Raw genomic sequence first — 24533 nt, 5'->3', positions numbered from 1 at the left:
CTCTCAGTTTGCAGTACTAATTATTATTATTATTATTATTTTTAACTGAGGGATTCATTTTACTCTTCTGAGAGTTTTTTTAATGGGTAATTCATGTAATAATTAAAAAACTCTAACTCAACAGCCAGGTTATAATTTGGAAGTAAGAATTCTTTCCCTAGAAAAATATAGTTAGCCTATTATAAGTATGTACATGTAACAGTAAGGTTTATGGACCTTTATGTGTGGATCCTTGAACCCATATGATGAGGACTTAGGCTCTTCTCTCTGAAGCTTTGTATAAGGAACAAAACTTTGATAAAGATGTAGCTCTTTGCCTTAAAACTCTGTGAGCCTATAGACTTGTAATCAAAACCACAATTATTGTTAGATTGGTTCCATGTGTAATTAAGACAGGAACAAACACAAGCCAGTAAAATGAGTAATGCGGGGAAATTCTGATGCACAGCTTCCTTTTGAAGAGGGTTTTACACACTCATCCCCGTCCAGTTCTCTGTTGAAGATTCTTATCTTGGCTGCATAGATTGTTCAGAATTTTCAACGTGAAGGGAAACAAAGTGGTCTGCCTTTTCTCGGTGGATACCGCCCCCCCCCCCCCCGAAAGTAATCCTGGCTGGGTCCAATTCTCTTGTACGTGGTTTCTTCCCAGCATGTTGGTTGGTGGTCTTATTGCCTGACTTCTCTTTTATTTAAAATTCCTGTGGTACATGATAGCTCTCATTGGAGCTGTGTTAGCAGTGCTACAATACACCTCAGACCCGAGGAACGCTTGGATGTTATTTTATTGCCTTGGGCAGTCTGTGATCTCTTATTTCTTCATTCTGATTAATGGGAAATTCAGAACTGTATTAGGAGATGGTTCACTCGAACTATTATTGCTTTGATGGAATTAATGATCAGAGACTGGCTAGTGCCCAAAGCAAATATGTGAACTGTGCCTAATTTTACATTGCCCTGCTCTGAGGCAGTTGTTCAACAAAGGCCTTTTATATTGATTAAAGCCAATTAATAAATGGAAAGGTAATCTAATTTCTTTGCCACCTATGGTTGAATTTGGTGAGTCTCAATGATATATCTATATATATAGACAACACCTTTGTTTACTTGGTCCAGTAATTAAGGCGGAACACTTTTTATTGCAATTCTGCGGTAGATAAACCAGTTTGATACCTTTATTTGCGTCAAAGTGTTCTTTACACAGCCTTTGAGGTACTGACCTCATCGAAGCAGTTAATCTTCCAGTGACCTATTTTGGAGTAATATGGACACAGAGGTGCTTCTCTTGAGTTGATCTAAAGTACTGTGTATTTAGTAACTCAATTTAGCTATTCTGAATGTTAGAGACTTAAGAGTTGACTGTTTATTGGATGGTTCTCTCTGTTTAGCAATTGCCTATGTTGGAAAGCTACTTGGTAGACCTTTTTTAAAAATAGGAATATGCATGTATATAAAATTAGACTTGATACCCACTAATAATTTAGTCACTATTTACTGACTCTATAGTTGCTGTAGCAGTAGTTACTGGGGATCCATTGGTGAACTAAAACCAGGGTAATGATGTGAGTGTTAGTCCAGTAGAATACCTTAAGGAGGCAAAGGTGACACACTTAATACTTAACTCCAGGACAACGGGTATTCCAGGGAAACTGGGACAAATGGTCACCCTCGGTAAAATAGACATGGTCTCTAGGTCCATGGAGCTGCAGTCAGAGGAAGAGATGGAGATTAATTCAATAATCAGATAATAAATACGAACTTACAGTTGTAAAAACATTATAAAATACCATATAGTGAGGGAATTTGACATGGTCTTGGGGTTAAGGAAGATATCTTTAAGGAGGAGAATTATGTGTTGGGATCTGGAAGAAGGCAGGGGGAGGAAAAACAATATGCAAAAGTATTTGGGGTTGGAAGGGAGGATGTGTGTGTGTAGGATACAACGAGAAGACCAGAGCGCCCCAAGCTTAGAGCTCAAGCTGAGCATGGAGTGGCATGAGGCTAGGAAGCTTGGTAGAACCTCCACCATGCAGGCTTTGACAACCCTGGCAGGATTGAGGTCTTAACCCTAACTGAAATGGGAAGCCATTATTGAATTAAAAATTGGGTGGGTGGGGCGCCCGGGTGGCTCAGTCCGTACAGAGTCCGACCTCGGCTCAGGTCATGATCTCGCAGTTCGTGGGTTCGAGCTCCACATCGGGTTCTGTGCTGACAGCCTGGAGCCTGCTTTGGACTCTGTGTCTCCCTCTCTCTCTGCCCCTCCCCTGCTTGTGCTCTGTCTCTGTCTCTCCGAAATAAATATACGTTAAAAAAAAAAAAGTGGGTGGGCAGTTATACAGGTAGGTGGGTAGGTCACAGGGTCAGATTTGGTTTTTGAAAGGATCATTAGGCTGCAGAATGAAGAAGAGTTTGAGCAAGGATGGCTGGAGGGAAGCAGGGCTGGGGCAGGGGTGAATCTGGGGAGGGTGGTTGTCTGAACTGCAGTGACTTCAACCAGGGTGGTAAGAACAATGGAATCGGAGCAAGTGGATGGATTTCAGGGGTTATTTAGGAGCAAAACTGAAAAGGACTTAGAAACAGAATGTTATGGGGAATGAAGGGTGTTTAAAATTGTTTTGTGTGTGTCTTGTCAGCCTGATGTGTAAGTTAAAAATGGGAGCACTGAGCAGAAACCATCGAATAGATAGAGCCGGCTTCCCTGACTTCTCAGATAGTCCCTGAGTGATTGGAGATAGAAGTTTGAAATGCAGAAATATCTTTATTTTTTCTTAATGGTTCATCAAACTTTTTAAGTTTTACAGTGTGCCATAAACATTTTTCCATGCAATAGACAAAAATCTGCTATTGAAATATTGAGGGCTACATTTAGATAACAGAGCTGATCGCTAAAGCAAGTATTAGCATGAGATTTAAAGCACAGGGTTTGACAAATGCCTGCCAGGGACATTACACAAAAGGAATGCCTTCAAAACCCCTTTCTATTTAAAAAGTCCCTTTGTGGGACTCTGCAGGCACCCCTGGAAACTCAGATATCCTAACTCTTCAGTATCACCGGGGTGCCTGCCATGTTGTGTGTGTGGAAGAATAGCACAAGGAGTGAGTTGGGTGTGGGGAGGAGACTATCGTTTTGTACATTCTTATGCAAGAGCTGAACTATAGTATGATCCCAACCAGCATTGCTGTGTCATTGATTTCTTACCCTGATCTCTTCTCAACTAGCCTGTAGGGCAGTGTGACTAAGGTATCATTTAGGAGGCCAGGACAGTAATTTTCTAAATAATACCTTGGTGCATTGAAGGGGTTAAGGGAAGGACTCCCAGATGCTTCATCTGCCATCAGGGTACATCTTAGACTTTGGGCCAACTGGTTTATCACATGGTTCTTTTATAAGACTGTTGCTCATCTTGAAGTGTGATGTAATAGAGCTTATGAATTAAAAATAAAAACCCACAGGGTCACGTGAGTATGTATTAACACCAGTGAACTAAGTATATCTTTCTTTGTAGGACATAATGCCGTGGCTACAAGACTTTTGCTTTTGCAAGTGGCATAGCATCAGGCTAACCTTAGTATTTAAATATTTGCTGAGTGATGAAATATTGTAGGCTGCCTGTCTCCTAGATTCTGGATTCCTGTTTCATTGATTCTGCCTTTATTTTTGTAGTGACAGTTAAACCAGGTCTATCTCTGGGGCCTTCCTGACTCTTAGTTCAGATGCTATGTACTAAGAACATCAAGATTTAGGTGAACATAAGAAAAATTCTGTTTACTCCTTGGATATTAAATATCAGTTTTATGACATTCTGAGATTCTTAATATGGTATCTTAAATGTTCTTTCCAAAATATTGTTTCAGTTAAATAAGAGGATGAGGTTCCTCTTCATTTCTTTTGCTGAGCTCTTTTATCTTGGAAAATTGTGATATTTCTACCCCAGCTGAGACACAGAGATACAGTTACCCTCATAAGTCATTTTTGTGTCACTGGAGGTAAGGAAGGATGTTGTTAAAAATTCTAATTTTCTTTAAATTTTTGGTTTCTTCCCTTTTTCAGTTTCATTTTATTTTTTCTAAGCCAAATATTTTAAGCAGACTCATCTGTCTTTGGTCCTTCATCCTCAGCCTGGCATTGGCTGGCCAGAAGAATTGGATATTATTTTTCAAAAGCTTAGTACAGATTTTGTACCTCACTGCAGCATTTCACACTGAGAATGACCAAGGCCAGTATTCAGGGATAATTCAGGTGGCGTTGACTCCTGCCTGCCAACTCATTACTTTACTAAGTATTGAGTCATATTTTAGATTGAATGTGGTTATTTTTTTCCATTCAGTTCTTAAAAACCTTACACACTGAGTTAGATGTATGGTTTGACTTTATACCTCTCTTCCTGGATTATTGTTCACTATGAACTTGAATAGTCCAAAGATTTATTTGATGGCAATATGCTCAGCTTTTGAAGTAAAAAAAAAAAAAAAAATTGAGCTAATATTCACAGTAACTTTTTTTTAACATGCCACTTTTGATCTTTGATCAAAAGATCAGTTTTGATTAACTCCTTGAAAAGACATGTAATTTCAACATTACATGTGTGATAAGTGGAGCATATATGTTGTTTTAGGTTTATTTGAGTCTTTCTCAGCTTGAAAAATCTGCATTAGTGACAAGGGCCACTGCGAGAGATAAGTAAGACCATTCATTTGTTCATTCAGCAAATGTTTCTTAAGCATCTACAATGTGCAAGGGACCGTGGTAGGCACTGGGAATATGACAGAGAGAGAAACCAAAGTCTTAACCTCATGGAGCTTATATTCTGCTTTATATTTGTAAAACCCATTATAGATGCTCAATAAATGGTAGCTCTAACTGTCGAGAAAAGAAGACTTTTCTTAAAGTTATGATCTAAAACATGTTGTTAAATTATTTGAGAACTGTATTTTGAATTTGAATTAAAGTAGGGTCATTGAAGAATTTCTGTATGTTTGCGCATTAATTTTAAGGTTTTGAAGTGAGGATTCTTTTACTCTGATTGCACATAAGAATGAAATGTGTGTGTCGGGGGGGGGGGCTTTTAAAAAACTAAAATACCAGTGTCAGAAGGCTGTCCTCAGTGATTCTGACATAATTGGTCTAGGGTGGGGCTAAGGGAGTGGTACTTTTTAAAAGGCTCCTACGGTGATTCTGATGGTTAGCTGTGGTAGAGAGTTACTGCTTTACAGGTAGGAAATCTTAGGAGTATATACACATTATGAGTAATCATGGATTTGCTATTTATATATCAAGATGATAGCTTGATATGAGAGAGGAACTATACCACTGGCTATGGATTGAACAATTTCAATGATGGGTTCCAGAATAAACTTTGTGGCTTCAGAAAACCAGGATATGTGGACTGTCGACATTGACTTGCCACAGTGCACCTGTTACCTTAGGTAAGTCATAGTAGCATTCAGACCTCAGTATTTTCCTCTTTAAAATGAGGGGTTTGGTTAAATACAGTGAGGGTGCCTGGCAGTGCTAGGAATTAGCTGTGCACTAATGTCTTGGTTTAATGGTTTAACGCCCCAGGGTATAGATTATCTGTTCCTAGAATGGTTTCCTGGCCTGCTGCCTTGTTCCTTCCCTTCCCCATAGCTAACCAAACCAATGGTAAACACTTAACCAGAACCTGCCAACCATCACTGATTGGACCAACAGACAGCAAATTCACTCCGGAGAGAGTTTGAGTAAAGCTACAATGTTGTTTTAGTCTGTGAAGCATAGAAGCATGAGGAAAGGATGGGGGACCTTGATGTTCACTCTGGACCATGTGTGAACTTAGGCCAAGTGTACAAAGGGAGACTCCATAGAGTAGGTGTGTGAGGAGAGGCACAGATTTCACAAGAGTGCCTCTAGATGATCCCTGAGGATGATACCAAGGAGAGCTTTGCCTTTGACTTCATCCCCAGGGCCCCAGCCACATGTAATTCTTGTCCTTGGGCAGCTGTGATATCATCTGCTGTTTCCTTTGCATTTTTCCTTACTTGTACTCCCTTCAATGGGTTTCTGTCCTTTGCAACCCCGTGTACTTTGAGCAGGACCTGAGGTTGGTAGACACTTTTGAGAAACAAATGGGGCAATAATAAAAATAGAAAACGGGGTAAGGAGAATAAGCAAAATCGTGCACTGTTGTGGAAAGAATGAGGATAGTAAGTTATAGTCTCAGCTCTGTCCCAGAATAGCGCAGTGACCTTATCCAAGGTGCTTGACACTCCCAGGTTTGTCTGAAATGGAACGGTATAATCTCCTAGGGATGGTGTAGTGAACTATTGGATACCGTTAGAGAAACGCTTTGAAAAGGTAAAGGGGCATGCCAGAGAGGGGACTGCCTTGTTAACAGGTATTCGGAGAATGTGTTTTGAGATGTTTGCTTTCGGTGATGGACATAGTAGAAAACAGACGCTAAGTTATGAAATATGCTTAAAGGAGCAAGTTTTTAAGTGTTAATTTAACTCTAAACGGAATACTTCTTTACTTCTGTTCGTTTCTAATTTCCAGAGCTTGATTTTCCTCCCAATGGTTATTTCCTTCTTAGAGCTTCTAATTATTTGCTACCTAAATTGTTTCTTGGATTCTTTTTAATATACATTTTTAGGTATAGTTCATTTTTCCCCCCATGAAGTTCTGCTGCAGATATGGATAATGGAGTTTTTTTTGTTACGAGTTAGTGATAAAGTTATTATTTTTCTTCGGGTTCAGTGAAGAGCAGGAATTGGGTCATGCATGCAAACGATGTAGTTGGTTGGTTTCCTTCTTGTCCTCAGCTGGCACATTGTAAAATCATTTTGTTGTCTCCCACTCAGTGGGTTGGGCAGACAATGGGAAAGGTTTATAATTGGAATAGTAAGGGTGTCAAGAGTTCAGGACTGAGGGAAATTGGCCCTCATTGAACATGCTTAGTATTTGGACACCGGCAAGCCTGACTCAGACAAGATTTTCGCATCCTTCTGCATTATTCTGGAAGGTAACTTTTCATTGGCATACTCGGGTAACTAAGACAGGTAAGGTAAAATAAAAAGGGAGATTGGATCAGTCAGTAGGTAGAGTGTGTTCAAAATCTTTCCAATCATTTATGCACTTAGTTACACCAAGTGGAATCATTTTCCCTTTTGGATGTGCTGTTACATTTCCCGGTATAGTTGGGCATTCACATCATTCCCTCACTCAGAGCCATTTACACATTCAGGTGATGTAAGAGGCAAAAGTATAGGAGTTTCGAGAGATATTACTGCTGGAAAGATCTAGGCCATTTTCCACACATTTCAAATTGTTTTCTATTACTTTAGTGGAAAAGGAAGTTCAGCAAATGCTGCTCATAGTTCCACGTTGAAATGAAACACAATGAAATTTGTTTGTAGACAAACAAAAATTTTTGTTACTTGTCTACCACTTTTATGGAGTTACCTAGCTGCCAGACATTTAAGATTTCTTTAAAAGGCGTGAAGTTTGTTATTTCCAGTCAAGTATGAATGCAGTGCCGTTCTTTTTTAAAAGTTACTGACAATTGATTGAAGTTTGTAGTATTAAGTTCAGGGGACAACCAGTAGTTTTCCGAGGGTGCCTTTGTCCTGTGATTTTTTTTCGTTGTTATTGTCAGTGTTTTTGATCGGCGTTATGAACAAAATGCAAAAACACTGAAGGATTTATAGATAAAATTCTGCAAAGACAGACCTTCACCCTGAATCACATTGTTAGGAAAACTTTCCTAGGATAAACTTTTCAGGTAAACCGGTACAGCGTGGCCCATGGCCTCAGGCATACAAAAATGCTGTGATCAAGCACAATATTCCAGGGGCTCAGAGGTTATCTCCTCAGAGCCAACGAAGGCCAGTCCTGAAGACAGACTTTTCCTTGGAATGTGCAGGTTTGAGCAACCCGGGCCTGCTGAATTCAGTCCTGACTGCCCACATGTCTAGCAGTATTTTATTGCCAGTCATTGTGAATGTCATGGCTCTGTGTCTCTGGATTTTGTTGCGTGTTGAGTTTTGTTCCGGGAGGTCAGTTAATTTACCCTGGATCAGCTTGATTTTTTTTTAAAGATTGTTTTTAATTTTTGTGAGATTAAAACCAGAGTAGCCTTATTGTAGGCCTAGTTTCTCCTTACTCCCAAGTCACGGACTTTCTGGAGCCTCTGTTGAATGCTGCAGGCGTTTTATGAAGTCTCTGTGCCGTGGCAGGTGGGACTGTGAATGTCTCCCAGACCTTCGTGGGCTCTGAACGTTGTTCGGCTTAATAGCTTCCCAGTAGATGCATTTTACTGCTGGTCGTTCTTTCTCTGACGCTTGTTCTTTGCTCAGCCTTGAGCGTCTCACCCTCTGCATATACATCTTGCTGTTTACCTAAGACTCAGCAGGCTCCTGTGAAAATTTTTAAATCTTTTTTTTTTTTTTTCCTTGCATCGTTGCTTTCTTTCTCGCACTCTGGCCTCTATCCCAACCTCCTCATTCTCCTTTTTTCCAGCCCTTTTCCTCTCAACTTGCTGAGAGTCCCGTATTGCGCTCAGGTAGCCCCTCTCTGCTTCACACTCTGGAAAGTACTTCTAGGTGGAAAGCTGAGTCGGTCATAATGCTTATTTCATTTGTTTCTCTTCCTTCAGAAACCACGGTCATGACATGCCTGTTGTTTTAATGACTGAAGAGTGTTGTTTCATATATTTTGTCTAATTAATTTTTTTCTAGTTAATTACAGCAGGAGTGATCGTCTGGTATCATGCGCTACTCTGCGTTTCTAGGAGTGGAAATTGTTTTCCCGCAAGATAGTTTTTATGTAAAGGTTAAGAGCAGAGCTTGAGAATCAGACATACATAGTGCAAATTAACACGCTGGCATTACCATCTCTTGAGATGCGGCATTTTGTTAATGTCTGTCTGACTAACTTACTTCATCTGTCTTCATGGAGTTTTATGAGCATTATTTGTGAAAGTGCAAGTAAATTGCTTAGTCTAGCTCCTGTCACATATTAGAGCTCATTTTTGATGATGATGATCATGATAGTGATATGTACTTTAGTGGTATTTGGCTGTATTTGTACCTAAAGTGAGGATATTACACGGAAAAAATGCTAAAATTGGAAAAAAATTCTTTTTTCCAATTAAAAAAATTTTTTTATTAATTATTTTTGAGAGAGACAGAATGTGAACAGGAGAGGGGCAGAGAGAGAAGGAGACACAGAATCTGAAGCAGGCTCCAGGCTCCGGGCTGTCAGCACAGAGCCCAATGCAGGGCTTGAAACCACGAACTGCGAGATCATGACCTGAGCTGAAGTCAGATGCCTAATCAATGGAGCACCAAGGTGCCCCCTAAAAATGCTATTCTTAATGTTTGAAAGTCAAGGTGCTGCAAATCTGTGACTGTTAATTGTCACCAAAGTGGGATAGGATCAAGGAGACCATACATGTTCCTTTTCTCTGCGTGCAGAACTGTCAGAGAAGTTACACAAAAATTCACCGAGGACTTCTAGGCATGGTTGCCAGAAGAGTTGATCTTTGTTTTGAAACTACTCATAGAGCCTTTAAGGGAACACAACTCCTGAACAGTGTGTGCAGAATGTCTTTAAAAATCAACTTGATTATATCTTTAATGTTTGATTTCTTAAGCTAAGCTCTGTGATGGGTGTACTTATATTCGTCTTCATTTTTTGGGGGGGGGTGTACACCTGAAATGTTCTATAGTTAAAAAAAAACACCTGTGTTAGCCTCTCACATAGTCCTGATGCATATGCTTAATAAAATTGTTTTAAACGTTTATTCATTTTTGAGAGACAGAAAGAGACAATGTGCAAGTGTGGGTGAGGCAGAGAGAAAGAGAGGGAGATGCAGAATCTGAAGAAAGATCCAGCCTCTGAGCTGTTAGCACAGAGCCCAATGCAGGGCTTGAATTTATGAAGTGTGAGATCATGACGTGAGCCGAAGTCTGACCCTCAACCGGCTGAGTCACCTAGGCGGCCCCTGATGTATATGTTTAAAAAAGTATTGAATGAAACAAATAGGTTGCAGTATGATGGGTAGGATAAGTTGTACTTAAAATTTATATAGAATATTACCATATAGTCTTAATGAAAGTGTGTATATGTGTGCATGAAAAACGTGGTTTGGAAAAAAAAATCAGCTTCAGGAAGGCAATTTCTTCGTGAGGAGAGAATGGATGGGAGAAAGAGCTGGCAAGAATGCAAGAAGGTCTTAAATTGAATCCATGATGCTTTATTTCTGAAAAAAAAAAAAAAATGGAATCAGATATTCAGAGTAGCATCTTAAGACCTGGGTGGTACTTATGTGGGTGTTTGTTAAATTCTGTGTGTGCTTGAGATACATAAACAGATAAATAGAAGTATATAATATTCAAAAAATAAAAGAAATATAATAACTTTAGTGTTCAAGTTGGAACTAAAACTCTTTGCGTCAGTACCTTTGTTCATGTTTTATCAAGACTTTTTGGGACGTTTGCATGGATGTGATGAAAACATTCTGCTTTCTGTTTTACCCTGGGATGACTTCACAGTACAAAGTTAAACCAGAGGTCAAGAACACCTCACCTCCCGTGTATGTATCTGCAGTAGCTGTGAAACTTGGTGCGCGGTCTACCTAAGTTTGGGTTTTGGGGATCCACACCGTAGGAACTTTTTCCCAGGCCAGATTGTGTTCTGTGCCTCATCTTGCCTTCCTCTGACCCTTTCAAATCTTAAATCCAGGATGGCTTTAATCCAGGAGGACAAAGTCCTCCTTTCCCCCCACCCCCCTTGTTGAAAGACGTTTTATTTTCAGTGTTCTATCCCAGTGTTCCATTCCGTCTTCTCAGGGCACTGGGTGAGATGGCAGCTCGGAAGCAGAGAAGCTGGACACACCCCCACCTTCCTGTGAGGGCCGGGAGTGCTTGCTGACCCTGGATCGCGGCATGCACACTAGTCACACCACAGGCCACGCAGCCTCACGGTGCAGATGGGAGGGCACAGGCTGCACGGGACGGAGGGGCTCCACCCCAGCACCCCTCACTAGACGTGACACACGGGGCCCGGGGGCTCCTTCTCAGAGAAGGTCCTTTCCTCCCACCCTCTGAGGCTTGGCCCTGGGGAAAGAAGTCAGAGACCCAGCTCAGGGAGGTGGGGATGAGGGTGGGGCCTGGAGCACCAGTTGTCAGCAGGAGAGGACAGAAAGGGAGAGGACGCAGGGGTGAAGGGCCACCCGCTGCCTGTAGCAGGGACACTACATGGCGGTAAGACCAGAGTGAGGCAGAACACAGTAGAAGCAGGGCACCTGTGAAGCCCCACCCCCGCCCAGCCCCGCCCCACCCCCGCCCCACTAGCCTCTCTTTTTTCTTTTTGTCATCCAGCCATGTTCGACTTACTCTCTTTTTCTTCTTTCATTTCCTCTCGGGTTTCTTGTTCATTCCTTGGCATACGTTCCCGGCATATCGATTGATTTCTCCCTTTATCTGGAACTCCGTTCCCCTCCCTCAGTTTTCCGGGTTGTACATCCATTAGATCTTAGCTTCATTATCGCTGTCTGTCTATCCATCCATTCATGCATTTACACTGTACATACAGATCCCCCATATTAATGGTCATATCCTTACCGATATTGTTTACTTGGCCATATTCTCAGTTTCAATTTGGAGCCTCACCAAGCAGAGACTATATTTGCCTCCGTTTCCCCAGCACCTCTGTAGCACCTGTCTGGTGTCTAGTATAAGTTAGGCAGTAGATAAATATATATCAAATGAATACATGAATAAAGTACAGTTTGGGCTTTTGAGTTAACATATTCTCATTAGCTATTTCATAATTTTTAATAGAAAGTACTGGATTTAAATGAAACATTTATGAATATTTTTATGAATATTTTCATAAAACATAAAAGGATTTGGGGTCAGAGGTACATTTTAAAGTCGGAGAAGTAAGTATGTACTCGTAAGAGAAGTGCTGTTAGAATCCATTAATAGGCTAATTTTCTTCAAATAAATTAATTAGAACGTTTCTTACAAGTAGCACATGGTATGGAAAAATATCAAAGGAGGATGAGTATTTCTAATAAAAAGCAGCAATTCTCAGCTCCACTTCTCTTTAATCCTATCTGATTAATAGGTTGAAATTTCAATAAGAAGATTCACCTTCAAGAAGAAAAAAGAAATAGTCGTTTGTGTATCAGAACATTATAGTGGCTTAAGAAAAGCAGCTGTAGTTTTTCAGCTGAAGGTGGGATAGGAATAAAGGTTCATACCAAAGACTTTTTAAGTCACGATTTGTTTTTTTTAAAAATGCCATATAAACGGTGCAGTGTCTCTTCCAGTGTTAGCTTGTGTTTCCTGTAACCTTCTTCCTCAAAGGCCCATCCTAAAAAAAGTTCAGCCTTGGATTTTTTTTTCTCTTTCAAAGACAGTATCTCAAAAATGGAACTAATTTAAGCCCTACTAAAATGTCCAGATGCAGCACCTGGGAAAAATGAAGTTCAGAAGTTCAGAATTTGAAACTGCTTAAGCTAGGAGAATCTTCTTGCCGTCGTTGCATGTCTGGTTTTGGAAGCTGGTAACTTCTTTCGGGTGGGCATTGTTCCATTATAACAGATGGCCCCAAGCGTGGACGTGCCAGAGAGTGAAGCCCAAGTGTGAACTTGTCCAAGAAGTTGAAACACTTCTCAGAATATCTTCTCTTGATGATAGCCGTGTCATTGCAACTGAGTTGGAAGAGCAAACTCAAAAGAAACTTACAAGAAGCCTTTAGAGCTTTGTCATCCAATATGGTAGCACCAGCCACATATGGCTATTGAGCGTTTAAATGTGACGAGTCCAAATTGTGATGCCCTGTGAGTGTAACCTGTACATCAGATTTCATAGCTTTAATATAGAAAAAAAAATGTAAAATATCCAGTTACCAGTTTTTACTTTTGGTTACTGTTGAAATAGTATGTTGGGCACACTAGGTTAAGTAAGATAGAATTAATTTCACCTGTTTTATTTTGTTTTTCTTCTTAGAAGTGGTTACAAGAAAATTTAAACTTATATATGTGACTCAGTTTATATTTCTATTTGGTGTTGCCATTTGAGGGAGTGTCTATAGCACGGATATCCTTATAAACTTTGTCTAACTCACACTTTGATGTGACTGTTTATTATGAAATATGTCAGGTCAAATACCGAATGAAACCCTTGGAATTTCTAAGTTAGTTTCTTAGTAATAGGAAGGTTAAATGTAGCGATACAAGCAAGAGTAGGAGGTGTGTGTGTGTGTGAGTGCGTGCGTGTGTGTGTATTTAGTTGTAAAAGAAATTTCTAGAAACTAAGAGCTCTGCAGAGCTAAAAATTCATTCTCATTGTTTTATTTTTAAGCTCTATTTTAAGTTTCTTCCAGAACAAAAATGTTCAGTCCCTCTTGGGTTCTGATGGCCTGGTAAAACTTCTTTGTAAACCCAGGGGATGTGATAGAATTGGCACAGGAGAAAATTAATTTGGTTGGGATCCATGAATGGAATGGAGGCAATGAGCAAAGCTTGCAGAGTCCTGCAATGAGTGCAGCGTCATGTCAAGATACCTTCCTGGAGAACCCCACTCTTGCGTAAAAGAGAAAAGTGTAAACATATCCATAGGATATGTGCATGATTATAGGCCACGTATCTATACATTCAGTAACATTGCTTGGCATTGATTCTTGTGTGTGTGTGTGTGTGTGTGTGTGTGTTTCTGGAAAAAAGTTAAATGGAGTTTTCCACAACTTTTTTTTTCTATCAGCCTAGTTGTAAGAGATTTTCCGACCCTACATTTTTCCAGTAACTTAAGCTTCAAACTCGTAGCAGTGAGTCTTGTCAAAGGTGAGTCAAAAACAGGAACCTTTTAATTCTGTCACATGATGCCGGATGTCAGAAAATAACAATTGCAAGGAGTTCTCCCCCCAACCCCCCCTCCACCCCCCTTCAGTCGTCAGACTCTGAGTTGCTTGACTTCTTCACCGCCGCCAAAGCCAGGAATTCAGAAGTGTAGGTCAGATATTCTCCATAGAAAATGCATTCAGGAGCGTACACATTACACGGGTTATAAATAGTATCTGCCCTGACAATGCTGGAGTTTTCTCAGCTTCTGGAGACATTGAAGTCTTTGTTTTGTGGGTCGCTGCCCTCTCCCCCACCCCTAAGCTTGAGTCATAAAGCCTGAAAAACTAATGAGGCTACTGAAACCTAAACTCTAATTGGAAACCATGAGAGATGGTGCAGTCCCTGCATAAGCTTGCATCTGCGGCAGCTTCTTGGGTGCAATCCTGCCACCTGCTCGCTGCGCATTTTCCGGGTTCAGGACCCTGCATCTCGTTTTTTCCTTCGATAGCATCCGTTTAGATTTAGGCGGAAAAAATTAAAGCAAAACTTAAGAAGATCATCGTCGAAGCTAATTTTAGATCCTGAAATCCCCCCTTAGAATAGGAAAAAAAAAATCTATCCATGAAGACAAAAGTAGAAGCCAGCTTTTCTTGACTCTGTGTGTGTGTGTGTGTGTGTGTGTGTGTGTGTGTGTATTGAGTTTATATATGATAGTGTACAGTAGGAATTAGCCATAATTGGCACCCAGCTTGCCACCTGATCCATATATAGCCATAGAACTAAATATGGTTTTATAATTCATAGTTGTTTTCAACCACTTAAAGCTAAACAAGACAAGAAACGTGCAGTAGAGCCCATATGTGGCCCACGAAGCCAAAAGCATTACTTGGCCCTTTGCCTAAATACTTTGCTGACCCTTGGTTTAGAATGTGCTGGCTGCTGGGACACCTGATATTAGGTATATAGTTGAATGAAAAGTTCCTTTCTTGGTTTTCTTTTGTAATTCACCCAACAAAAATTTCATGAGTATTTGTTCTGTTTCTAGCATTGTTCTGGATATTGGGGAAATAAAGTTAAGAAAAGAGCTTTACTACCTTCCTGTGGAGGGGGGCGTGGGGGGTGGGGGGAGACCAAACCTGACCAGATCTGGTGGAAATAAGAAGCTGAAAATGAAGTCCTGGGAATGCAAATCAGCCAAATGTGAGATAGAGAAAAGTCCCAGAGGCAGTTCTGTGCGTCTCGGCCTCTGTTATTCCTTCTGTGGACTGTGCTGTGAAGTGGTGACTAAGTTATTTCCCGGATTTTGAATTCACCCCCCACACACCCACACAGAAACACAAGAAACACTTATTTGCTTTTCCCTGTGATTTCCTTATTTTCTGTCACAGTTCTTTCCCAAAGTCGCTTTTGGGCCCCAACTGAAGTTCATTATTCAGCCTGGGCATAATCAAGCCTTTAGCTGTGTGCTCACAAGCTCTATTTATTTCCATCCTTTCTGTTTTTCAGTCAGTTTTTCTGTGTCCTTCTACCCCAGGTTTGCTGCTTATGTGTAGCATACAGTTGGGTTTTGAACTTTAGAAATACTAGGCTTCCCCCCCACCCCTTCCTGCATCTGTGATTTTTTGCCAAAGTGAGTTTTGGTAAATGTGTGTTCCCATCATTTTGGGTCATTCCAGTTATTATTGGAATCCTTTGTGACTCTACCTGATCATTAATCCCACTCTCCTGAGCATATGAGTAGTTGAGTGTGATTTCTTCTTTGGTTTAAAATATGCCCTTTAGCCTGCATTTTTGGTTGCAGAATGACTAGAGCTTGGATGAAAGGCCATGGCTGCCACATACACAGGCCTGAAATTATCTTGTTACAAAACAGTGACCACATTCATGTAAATGGCTAAACAAAAGTCAAAATATGAGCAACATTATTTATGGCTCAGCGAGCGATTTGTTGTTCAAAGTCTGTCATCTTTTGTTAGAAGACTGGTATTATCAGTGTCGGTGCCAGGCTGAGGACTGTCTACGCAGTGACTTAGTACAACTCAGAATACAGTAAGGAGGGGACAGTTTAGATGTATCCCAGGAAGCCAACACCCGGCACCTGACCCAGAAGGAGTGCTGTTCTCTGTGCTGCTGTCAGACTTATTTGCCTCTTGACATGAGATTTTCCTCCCTGTACATCAGCTGTGTCATCTGTAGCTGGGATAGTGCTCACAGGATTAAGTGAACATCTGTGGCAGGCCTGCAGGTTATTGGCGTATTAGAACTTACTGTAATGGGGGCGCCTGGGTGGCTTGGTCGGTTAAGCGTCCGACTTTCGCTTGGGTCATGATCTCACGGTTCGTGGGTTCGAGCCCCGCGTCGGGCTCTGTGCTGACTGCCAGCTCAGAGCCTGGAGCCTGTTTCAGTCTGTGACTCCCTCTCTCTCTGACCCTCCCCTGCTCATGCTGTCTCTCTCTCCTAAAAATAAATTAAAAAAAAAAAAAAAGAACTTACTGTAACGGCTTGCTGTGGGGTCTGTGCTGGTTATCAGCATATTGTCTCTCAGGTCCAGGTTCAGCCTCCACTGCCTGTTGGGTGACAATAGATAATGGACTGTGAACATTCTTCCACCTGGTATGATGTGGAGCACTTGTTAGGAGAGCGTTCTGGAGAGACACTGTAGGAGGAAGGAGTTTTCCTTCCTGGCTTTTCCAGCCCCTGCTTATTGCAGCATGAGCGACAACTCTAGTGCTTGTTTCTGGCAGTGCGTGTGCCTCTACTGTCCCCCAGCCCCTGCGGCGCAGTACTTCCCCAGCTCCAGGCATTGTGCTTGGTGGCCAGAGCTGTGTCGAGTAGCCGGCCGCTTCCCCTGGCATCCCTACTTGGGCAGTTTTGGACTAGTGTGCCTCTGGTGAGCCACCTCGCCGGGGAGCAGCTTTTCCTGCACCCTGGAGGATGGACACCAGTGAGTTCCACACATGCAACACCACAGTGAATTTCCCGCTATGCTGTGAGCACAGTGGGCCTGGATCTCAGCCCTGGGGAAGAAGGCTCGCCCTTGGGCCTTGAGCCTCAGCCCTAGAGGTATGGCTGCTCCTTGTATCTGCCATTCTTATATTCTTAAGCATTCTATTCCTATTAGTCAATTCCTTGTTATAGCCAGTAATTCTGTACATTACACTTTCCCTGTGTAAATTACTGTGTCATTTCTCTCTCCTGCTTGGACCCTGTCTAATACAGGGTCCCATCAGTAGTGTTAGGTTTTGTGCTTGCATTGCAAGAAACTAGTAGGTAAGAGAGCCTAATGGATTTGTACAAAGGAGCATGAAATAAGAGTGCATACGCCACTGTATATTTCTCTGCATTCTTTTGATCAAATGAGCAAATCTTACAAAATTCTGGAAATTTGCTATTATCTATAGTACGGAAGGAAGTTAGTGGTTCTCATGATCCTAGAATAAAATAACCCACAAAAGATGTTGTCTGATAAATTGGCCATTCTGTTTTTCATGGGAGCTTTAGAATACGTGAACAAACTCTCTCTCTCAAAATAAATAAACTTAAAAAAATAAGTAAATTAAGGGGCGCCTGGGTGGCTTAACTGGTTTAAGTGCCCAACTGTTGGTTTTGGCTCAGGTCATGATCTTGCAGTTCATGAGTTGAAGCCCCGCGTTGGGCTCCAGTGTGCAGCCTGCTCGACACTGTCTCTCCCTTTCAACCTCTCTTTGTCTCTCTCCTTCTCTCTCAAAATAAATACATGTTAAAAAAAAAAGTCGTTACTTTAAGATTAAAAAAAGAAAAAAAAAAGGACAAGGCTGCTGATAGGGCCTGGTTGGGGAGTGGTAATTCTGTTTTTGGGGATTGTCTGCAGAGCTTAATCTCTACATTGATAATCCAGTGTTGATTAGATAGAGGTACATGTCAAGTTTGTTTCCTTCTACCCTAGAATCATGTGATAAGCTTGTAAGCGGTTGCTCTCTTGTTCCCCTTTTCTGTGTGAATGCTGCAGCAATGTGATAATGGCAAGTGTAGGACTCAGAAAAAAAGAAAAGACCAGAATGAGGTGACTTGAAGATTATCTGGTCAGATCCCTTCAGTTTTATAATGGGGAAACCGACCACAGGTGAGGCTGAATGCCTTGCTCTAGAGTATGCACCTGGTTAGAGAATAAAAGAATATCCTAAGACAGATTTTTTGATCACTGGTCAGCTGTTTTTTCCGCCGACGCCCATCCATTACCTTTTAAATCTCTAATGTTGTATTTTTTCTTCCTACTTAAGATTTATAAAACTTGAGAAAATATAGTATGCACTCTATTAAAGAATATTTGCGTCTAAATACATTAAAAGGACAAACTAGAAAGTGTCTTGAGTTAGTGAATCGTTTTTTTAATTAAAAAATATTTTATTGGGGCACCTGGGTGGCTTATTTGGTTAAGTCCTACTTCAACTCGGGTCATGATCTCGCAGTTTATGGGTTCAAGCCTTGCGTCCAGCTCACAGCTCAGAGCCTGGAGCCTGCTTCAGATTCTGTGTCTCCCTCTCTTTTTGCCCCTCCCCCACTCATACTGTTTCTCTCTCTCTCTTTCTCAAAAAAGAATTACCAAAAAACAAAAAAATATTTTATTGAAGTGTAACATATGTAGAGAAAAGTGCACTTACTATAAGTAACACATATAGTATATGTGTTATATATACTATATATATAACTATATATAGTATAGTTATGTTACTATAACTATGCACTATAAGTGTATAGCATGATGAATTTTTTTTATAAGTTGGCCTCCTGTTTACAGCTTTCAGTCTACTTAACAGAATGTTACCTCGTCCCGCTGGTATCCCCTTCTTGTGCCCTTTGGTCGCTAACTCTCCCAAGGGTGGCTACCATCCTGGCTCTTAACAGCATTGGCTAATGCTGCCTGGTTTGTACTTTTTAGAAATGGAATATCATATAGTCCGACAGTAGCTACTCACCTGTGCCTGGCCTTTATTAATCATGGTTATGTTTGTGAAATTCATCTATGTTGTTGTGGTTGGTTGTATTCAGTCATTTTTAGTGCTATATAGTGTTTGTATGAATCTGTTGGGACTTATTTATCCACTCTACTTTTGATGGGCATTTTCTAGTTTGGGACATTAGCAAAGAGTGCAGTTAGGAACATTTGTCATTGTTGCTACTATTTTTTAATTCTTTGGGTATTAGAAGACTGCCAAGTGTGAGGGTAAGGGCACAAGCTTGGAATTGAACAAACCATTAATTGTGTGTGATCTTGGAAAGTTTTTTTTTTGTTTCGTTTTGTTTTGTTTTTTACCTTCTTGAGCATGTCTCCTCATTTGTAATGGGCATATGAATTCCAGTCTTGCATGATTTGGAAAGAAATGGATAAAATGATGAATGCTCTTCATGGTGCTTGACATAAAATAAGTACTCACAGAATGAAAGTTCCTATTATTTTTTTAAATTAAACTATTGTAAATTATAGCAAAGCATCTATGTAATTTACTCTTTGTATTCTGTTGCCTTTGCGTAGTGTTTTTCTTCTCTCTCTCTTCTCAGAGCTTGCCCAGGCTTTGATTGCATTTCTTTATCTTCCCTCTCTCTTCCTCCATTCACACTTGTTACCTGCCTGTCATAATTCAGGTATAGGGACAGAGATGGAAGAACAGAATTTTTACCAGGCTTCACTCATTCCTAAGTTATCTTCTCAGTTTTTGCCATATAGGTTCACCATTATAGTGCTATTTGCTTATGTTTTTTTTCTCATTTTGCATTTAATCAGCTCACTTTCTTTTATTTTACCTTGTTCAAAGATGCTAAGTCCTTGAGTTTATATAGCAGTATTTTGAGAGTTTGTTCTTTACCATCAAAAACATTTCCTGTGCCATCACTGCATGTTACACTTTTGAATATATTCCACTAAGCAGGGTCCTCCTTTATTGGAATTCATGGTCTGTAAATAGAGGTAGACAACTGAGTAAATAGGCCCATGTCTTTTCGTTTTGTTGGTGTCCTTCCTTATTGCCATTCTCTTGGCTCACCTCCTCCTCACCTTGCACCAGCCTATGAATGCCAGTATTGCTCCTCTTCAGCCTCTCTCTGGAATTCAGCTGTGCTACCTGTGGTTGATTGGACGGACCTTTTCCAGTTCTGCTACTCTCAGTTGCGCCTATAGTAAGAACTCAAGAAAACTCAGCTTCACCGTTAAGTCTTCAACAAACATTGTGTATGGGCTTTTCTCTTAAAGACATGGATACACACCAGGAGAAGGTCATTGTGTCAGTCAGCAGGGGCCAAGTTTTGCTGCATTGACAAAGGACTGCAACATTTTAGGGACTTAAAAACAATCTCAGCTTGGCAGTGGCTGTGCTCGGTGTCCCTTCCTTTCTCAAACTAAGACGTAAAGAGGAGCACCTATTTAGAACATGTTTGTCTCCAAAAGAAGGAAAAGGGAAATGGTGGAATCACATGCTGGCTCTTAGAACTTCCCCTGGGAAGTGGCACATGGCACTTGTATGCACGTCTCATTGGCCATAACACGTCAGTGGCTGAGCGTGGCGCTCCTCGGAGGGAAATATCCTCCTCCTGGAAGGAGCAGTCAGTAGGAAGGGACTTGGCAAGAAGGGGCAGCAGAGTCAGGTGTTAAATATTTCGTTGCCTTAGTAGATAGGGTCTCTGGGATATAGCTCCTAATACTTTTCCATTGTTAGCTTTATTAAACAGCTTTATTCTTTTTTGGTGGGGAGCCTTCGCATCAGTTTATGTACTTCCATACCAGCAAACAGGCAATGCCCAAGACGTACAGAAGTACAGAAGATGTAGGCCGCAAGTCAGTGGTCCAGGTGCCCCGGTGACTTACAGTTTTCTTACAAAAGTCTGCCTGAGCGTCAATGACCTCAGCAACCTGTAAAAAAGGAGGAATTGCAATTTCACTCTTGGATTCAGTAAATATCTACTGCTTCTGCCAGATGATGTAATAGAAGCTCGATGAAGCTTGAAGTCCATGGTCTTGAGTCCTACTTCTAGAAAATTCATGTTACAAATACAGTCAAGAATATCCTCAGTTTTGGAGTGCTTGGGTGGCTTACTCGGTTGAGCATCTGACCTCGGCCCACCTAATCTCATGGGTCACAAGTTCGAGTCCCGTTTCAGGCTCTGTGCTAACAGCTCAGAGCCTGGAGTCTGCTTCTGATTCTGTGTCTCCCTCTCTCTCTCTGCCCCTCCCCAGTTTGCACTCTGTTTGTCTCTCAAAAATAAATAAAACCATTAAAAAAAGGAATATTCTCATGTTTATTTACAGTTGACTTAAAACTAGGATTACTTGCATGATTACTAGGTAACAAGTCAGTCAGTCCATATGGACTACTGGCACACCTTCAAGCATACTCTTCTCCAGAATGCATGTTTAGTTGGCCTTTGAGGAAAATCATGAACTCATTTCAACTTAGGAAAGCTTTGTGAATGATTAGAGCTTTCAGGATTGTGTTTATATAATTTCAAAGATTGTGGTTTTTTTTTTTAGATGAACGATAATTTAAGAAGATTAACTAGCATCCCTCATTAATCTGGAGCTATTTTAATGGAAAAAAAGTGCCACCTGTTTTCTTAGAAAGTTGTATATTAGTTTAACTTATAAATTATAGTTAATAATTTTTTTAGGTTGTATAGGATAATTTTCAAGTACAGAATGTTAACTAACCTAAATAAGTAAAGGAAAACACTGTGGTTCAAGGGAAGATCATTTTAATAGCATTTTTTAAAACCTCATCCTACTAATTTATACAATAAGTGTGTTTCTATAAAGGTACAGTTACATAAATAACAAAGATAAATATATGAAGATTACATTTTGGAAATGGATGAAAGTCACCATGGTATTTAGGTTCATAAAACCAATCCTACGATAATTATCTTACTAACTGCAAGACCTGTTATAAAATGATGTGATCCTGATTTCTTTTTAAACCTTGGGATTATTTGAAGGAAGTCATAATCAATATATTAATATATTTTTGAAGTCTGAAATTATGAACAGCATGGATGGACTTGAAAGTTGAAATAAGTATTAGACAGAATTTTAATAGAAGAATTTTATTTTTTTATTATCAACTGGAGAGCAAAAATATTTGCATCTGAATTGAATACTGGACTCCAGTGTGCGTGTGTGCGTGTGTGTGTGTGTTTGTGTGTGTATGATCTAAGACTCATCTATTCTGAGTATGACGCATGAGTTGGACTAGTTCATGAGCTGTGTGTTGCTGGTCTGCAGTGAGATAAGAACAGAAATTTAGAGTGTTTAGAGATGTTTATAGCAACTGAACAGAGTAATTTTCAGTCTGTTAAATCTGATACAAACTTGGGCTTGCGTATTTGTGTGTGTTTTGCTTTTTTCTTTTCATTTGTCCAAGAATTCATTTTTGTTTTACTTTTTACAAAAGTTTTGGTCTGTGATGGATTTGGGAAAACAAACAAACTTGTAACATGATTGGTGTGAGAAGCTTTGGTGAAAAACCTGCATTAGTGTGGCAGAAAGGTGGTATAAGTTCTAATGTTTCATGCGACATTCCATATGACGTGGACTAGGGTGGCTTATGTTGCATGGAAATTTTCTAATCCTTAATTTAGCCATATTCCCTAACCTTTACAGCATAACTGTCCTTTCCATTTAATGGTATCATTCGCTCCTCTTATTTCCTGGACTACTGTGCAAAGAAGTGATTCTTTGGATTTATTTATTCATTCAGCCTTTATTTACTGAGCGTTTCTTGTGTGCCAGGTACTGTTCTACGCATTGGGAGTTCAGCAGTTGCAAAACAGATATACGTTCCTGCTCTCTCAGCTTATATGAAAATATTAAAGTATATAAATATGCATGTATATACATGCACAAATGTGCATCACACATATGAACTGTGAGGTGGCTGATGGGTCCCACGTGCCATGCAGTTCCACTTATGCACTTCTGATGCATACTTTTCTCTCCTTGGATATTAAGATCACTATTGATGTGGTTTTATGTCTGAACACTATGGGTGACAAAGGGTCCCCACGTGACAGATATGGGTGGCTTCCCCTAGGGCTACTGATGCTTGAGTGTGGCCTCCCCAGGTTGGTGAGGACAGTGGAACAAATAAAGCCTCAGAGACTGGAGGAACTTGGTGTTCACTGTAATGAATTGCTATCCCCTTTGGGATGCCATTAAATGTAGAGTTCAGTTGAGTGCATTTCTCTGGTTCATTAGGAGGGACTATGGTATTTTGCAGGACCATGTTCCAAACCTGGCAGTCTAGGGTGTAGCACTGGGGAGGCATTAGCTCTCTGAAGTTAGGACACCATTATGTGTACGTGTACTTTTCTGGGATAAGTGTCCCAACTTTCATCAGCTTCTGCAAGTGATTTATCACCCCCCACCCCCCAAAGCTAAAGAATCATTGGTGAACAGCGGCCTCCAGTGCTATTTGTAGTTTGGCCCTTATTAATAATATGATTTTATTTTCTCCCTTGGTCTTATCTGCAGTAGCTAGACTGGCCTCCTCTCTGCTGCTCCAGTGTGTCAGCACAGTCACATCTGGAATGCACCATCTCAAACCATCCACAGAATTTGTCTCCTCACCTCCTTTAAGTCTTTGCCCAGATGTCATCCTCTGGGCTTACCTTGACTACTGTATGTAAAATTGCATCCCTTTCCTGGCCCTGACTTGGTTCTTTTGATGCTTCTTGCTTTGCTTCATTTGTGCTCCTTTAACATATTTTGTGGCTTAGTTGTTGATTGAATTTATTGTCCATGGACACTCTACAGGATTTTTGCCTCTTTGTTCACTGCTGTATCCTTAGCATGTTGAACAGTGTCTGGCACATAGTAGACTGACGGTGGCTTCCATCCATACCTTCTGGAGGAGGAAGACTTTGGTGGTCAATTTATACCCCCTCTTCATTATCTTTCTGCACCCTAACGGGGCAGGGCCAGTGTAGGGTAGGGTAAGCAAGAGAGGCGGAAGTCTTGATTCTCCCAAGGATTGAAATAAACAAAGTAGGTGTTAATTAAATATTTGATGAATACATGAATGAATATGGGATCTGACTCTCCCCTTCAGAGTGTACAACATGAAGCTTAAGTGTGGCCAGTTCAGTCCCCTGTGTGCACTCCATCCTGTACGTTATGGTTTCATGAATCTTAGTTCTTATGTTGCCATAAAGTGGCTTTCAGTGCATCTCTTTAATTTTCTTTCCAAGTTTCAAATATTCCCATGAGGTACTTTCATCTTTGTCTTGCTGATTTTTGCTGTTTATTTCATATTACTGGACCCCAGACTCTCTAAGCATTTATGGACAGTACCTTAGGCAATTTAGCTGACCTCTCTATCCCCTGGCTTCCTCATCTGTAAAATGGGAGTGATAACATATATGACCTTGCAAGGTTGCTGCCTGGGTGAAATGAGATGAGGCTTGTTAAGTAGATTAGACAGGAGCTGACATAAATATTGGTTGCAGTAATGCTGATGAAGATACAAGTCTGTCATGGCTCAGCATAATGTATAGCATGTGGCAGACACAGAGTAAATGGCACTTGTTAGAGTTATTATGCTTTTTCCCACCCTTTATTACTACTGCTAATGATACAGTTCCAGACAGTCATCAGAGAGTGGGGGCATTAGGAGAAAATTGTAGAGGAGATTAAGGGTTGTCTTCCTTTCTCTTTCCATCTCTTCCTTGACCTCAACCTCCACC

General features: G+C 40.7%; 1 protein-coding gene across 13 annotated transcripts in view; it reads left to right on the top strand.

Moving 5' to 3' along the window:
• Window positions 1-24533, top strand: part of MITF (melanocyte inducing transcription factor) — a 224444-nt gene that overhangs the window by 65616 nt on the left and 134295 nt on the right. For 2 of the 13 annotated variants that reach the window (XM_039230576.1, XM_039230575.1), the window contains exon 1: window positions 5205-5424. The exons of the other annotated variants lie outside the window; for them this stretch is intronic. In XM_039230576.1, the coding sequence (XP_039086507.1) occupies window positions 5333-5424 (92 nt within the window). In that variant the 5' untranslated portion in view covers window positions 5205-5332. Of the gene's footprint in view, window positions 1-5204; window positions 5425-24533 lie in introns of those variants that run through there. 13 annotated transcript variants of the gene reach the window in all.

This window comes from Hyaena hyaena, unplaced genomic scaffold (genome assembly GCF_003009895.1).
Source record: "Hyaena hyaena isolate Hyena2069 unplaced genomic scaffold, ASM300989v1 scaffold_48, whole genome shotgun sequence".
Taxonomy (NCBI): Eukaryota; Metazoa; Chordata; class Mammalia; order Carnivora; family Hyaenidae; genus Hyaena; species Hyaena hyaena.
Note: the sequence above shows the minus strand (reverse complement) of the source record. Positions and strands in the feature narration are given on the sequence as shown.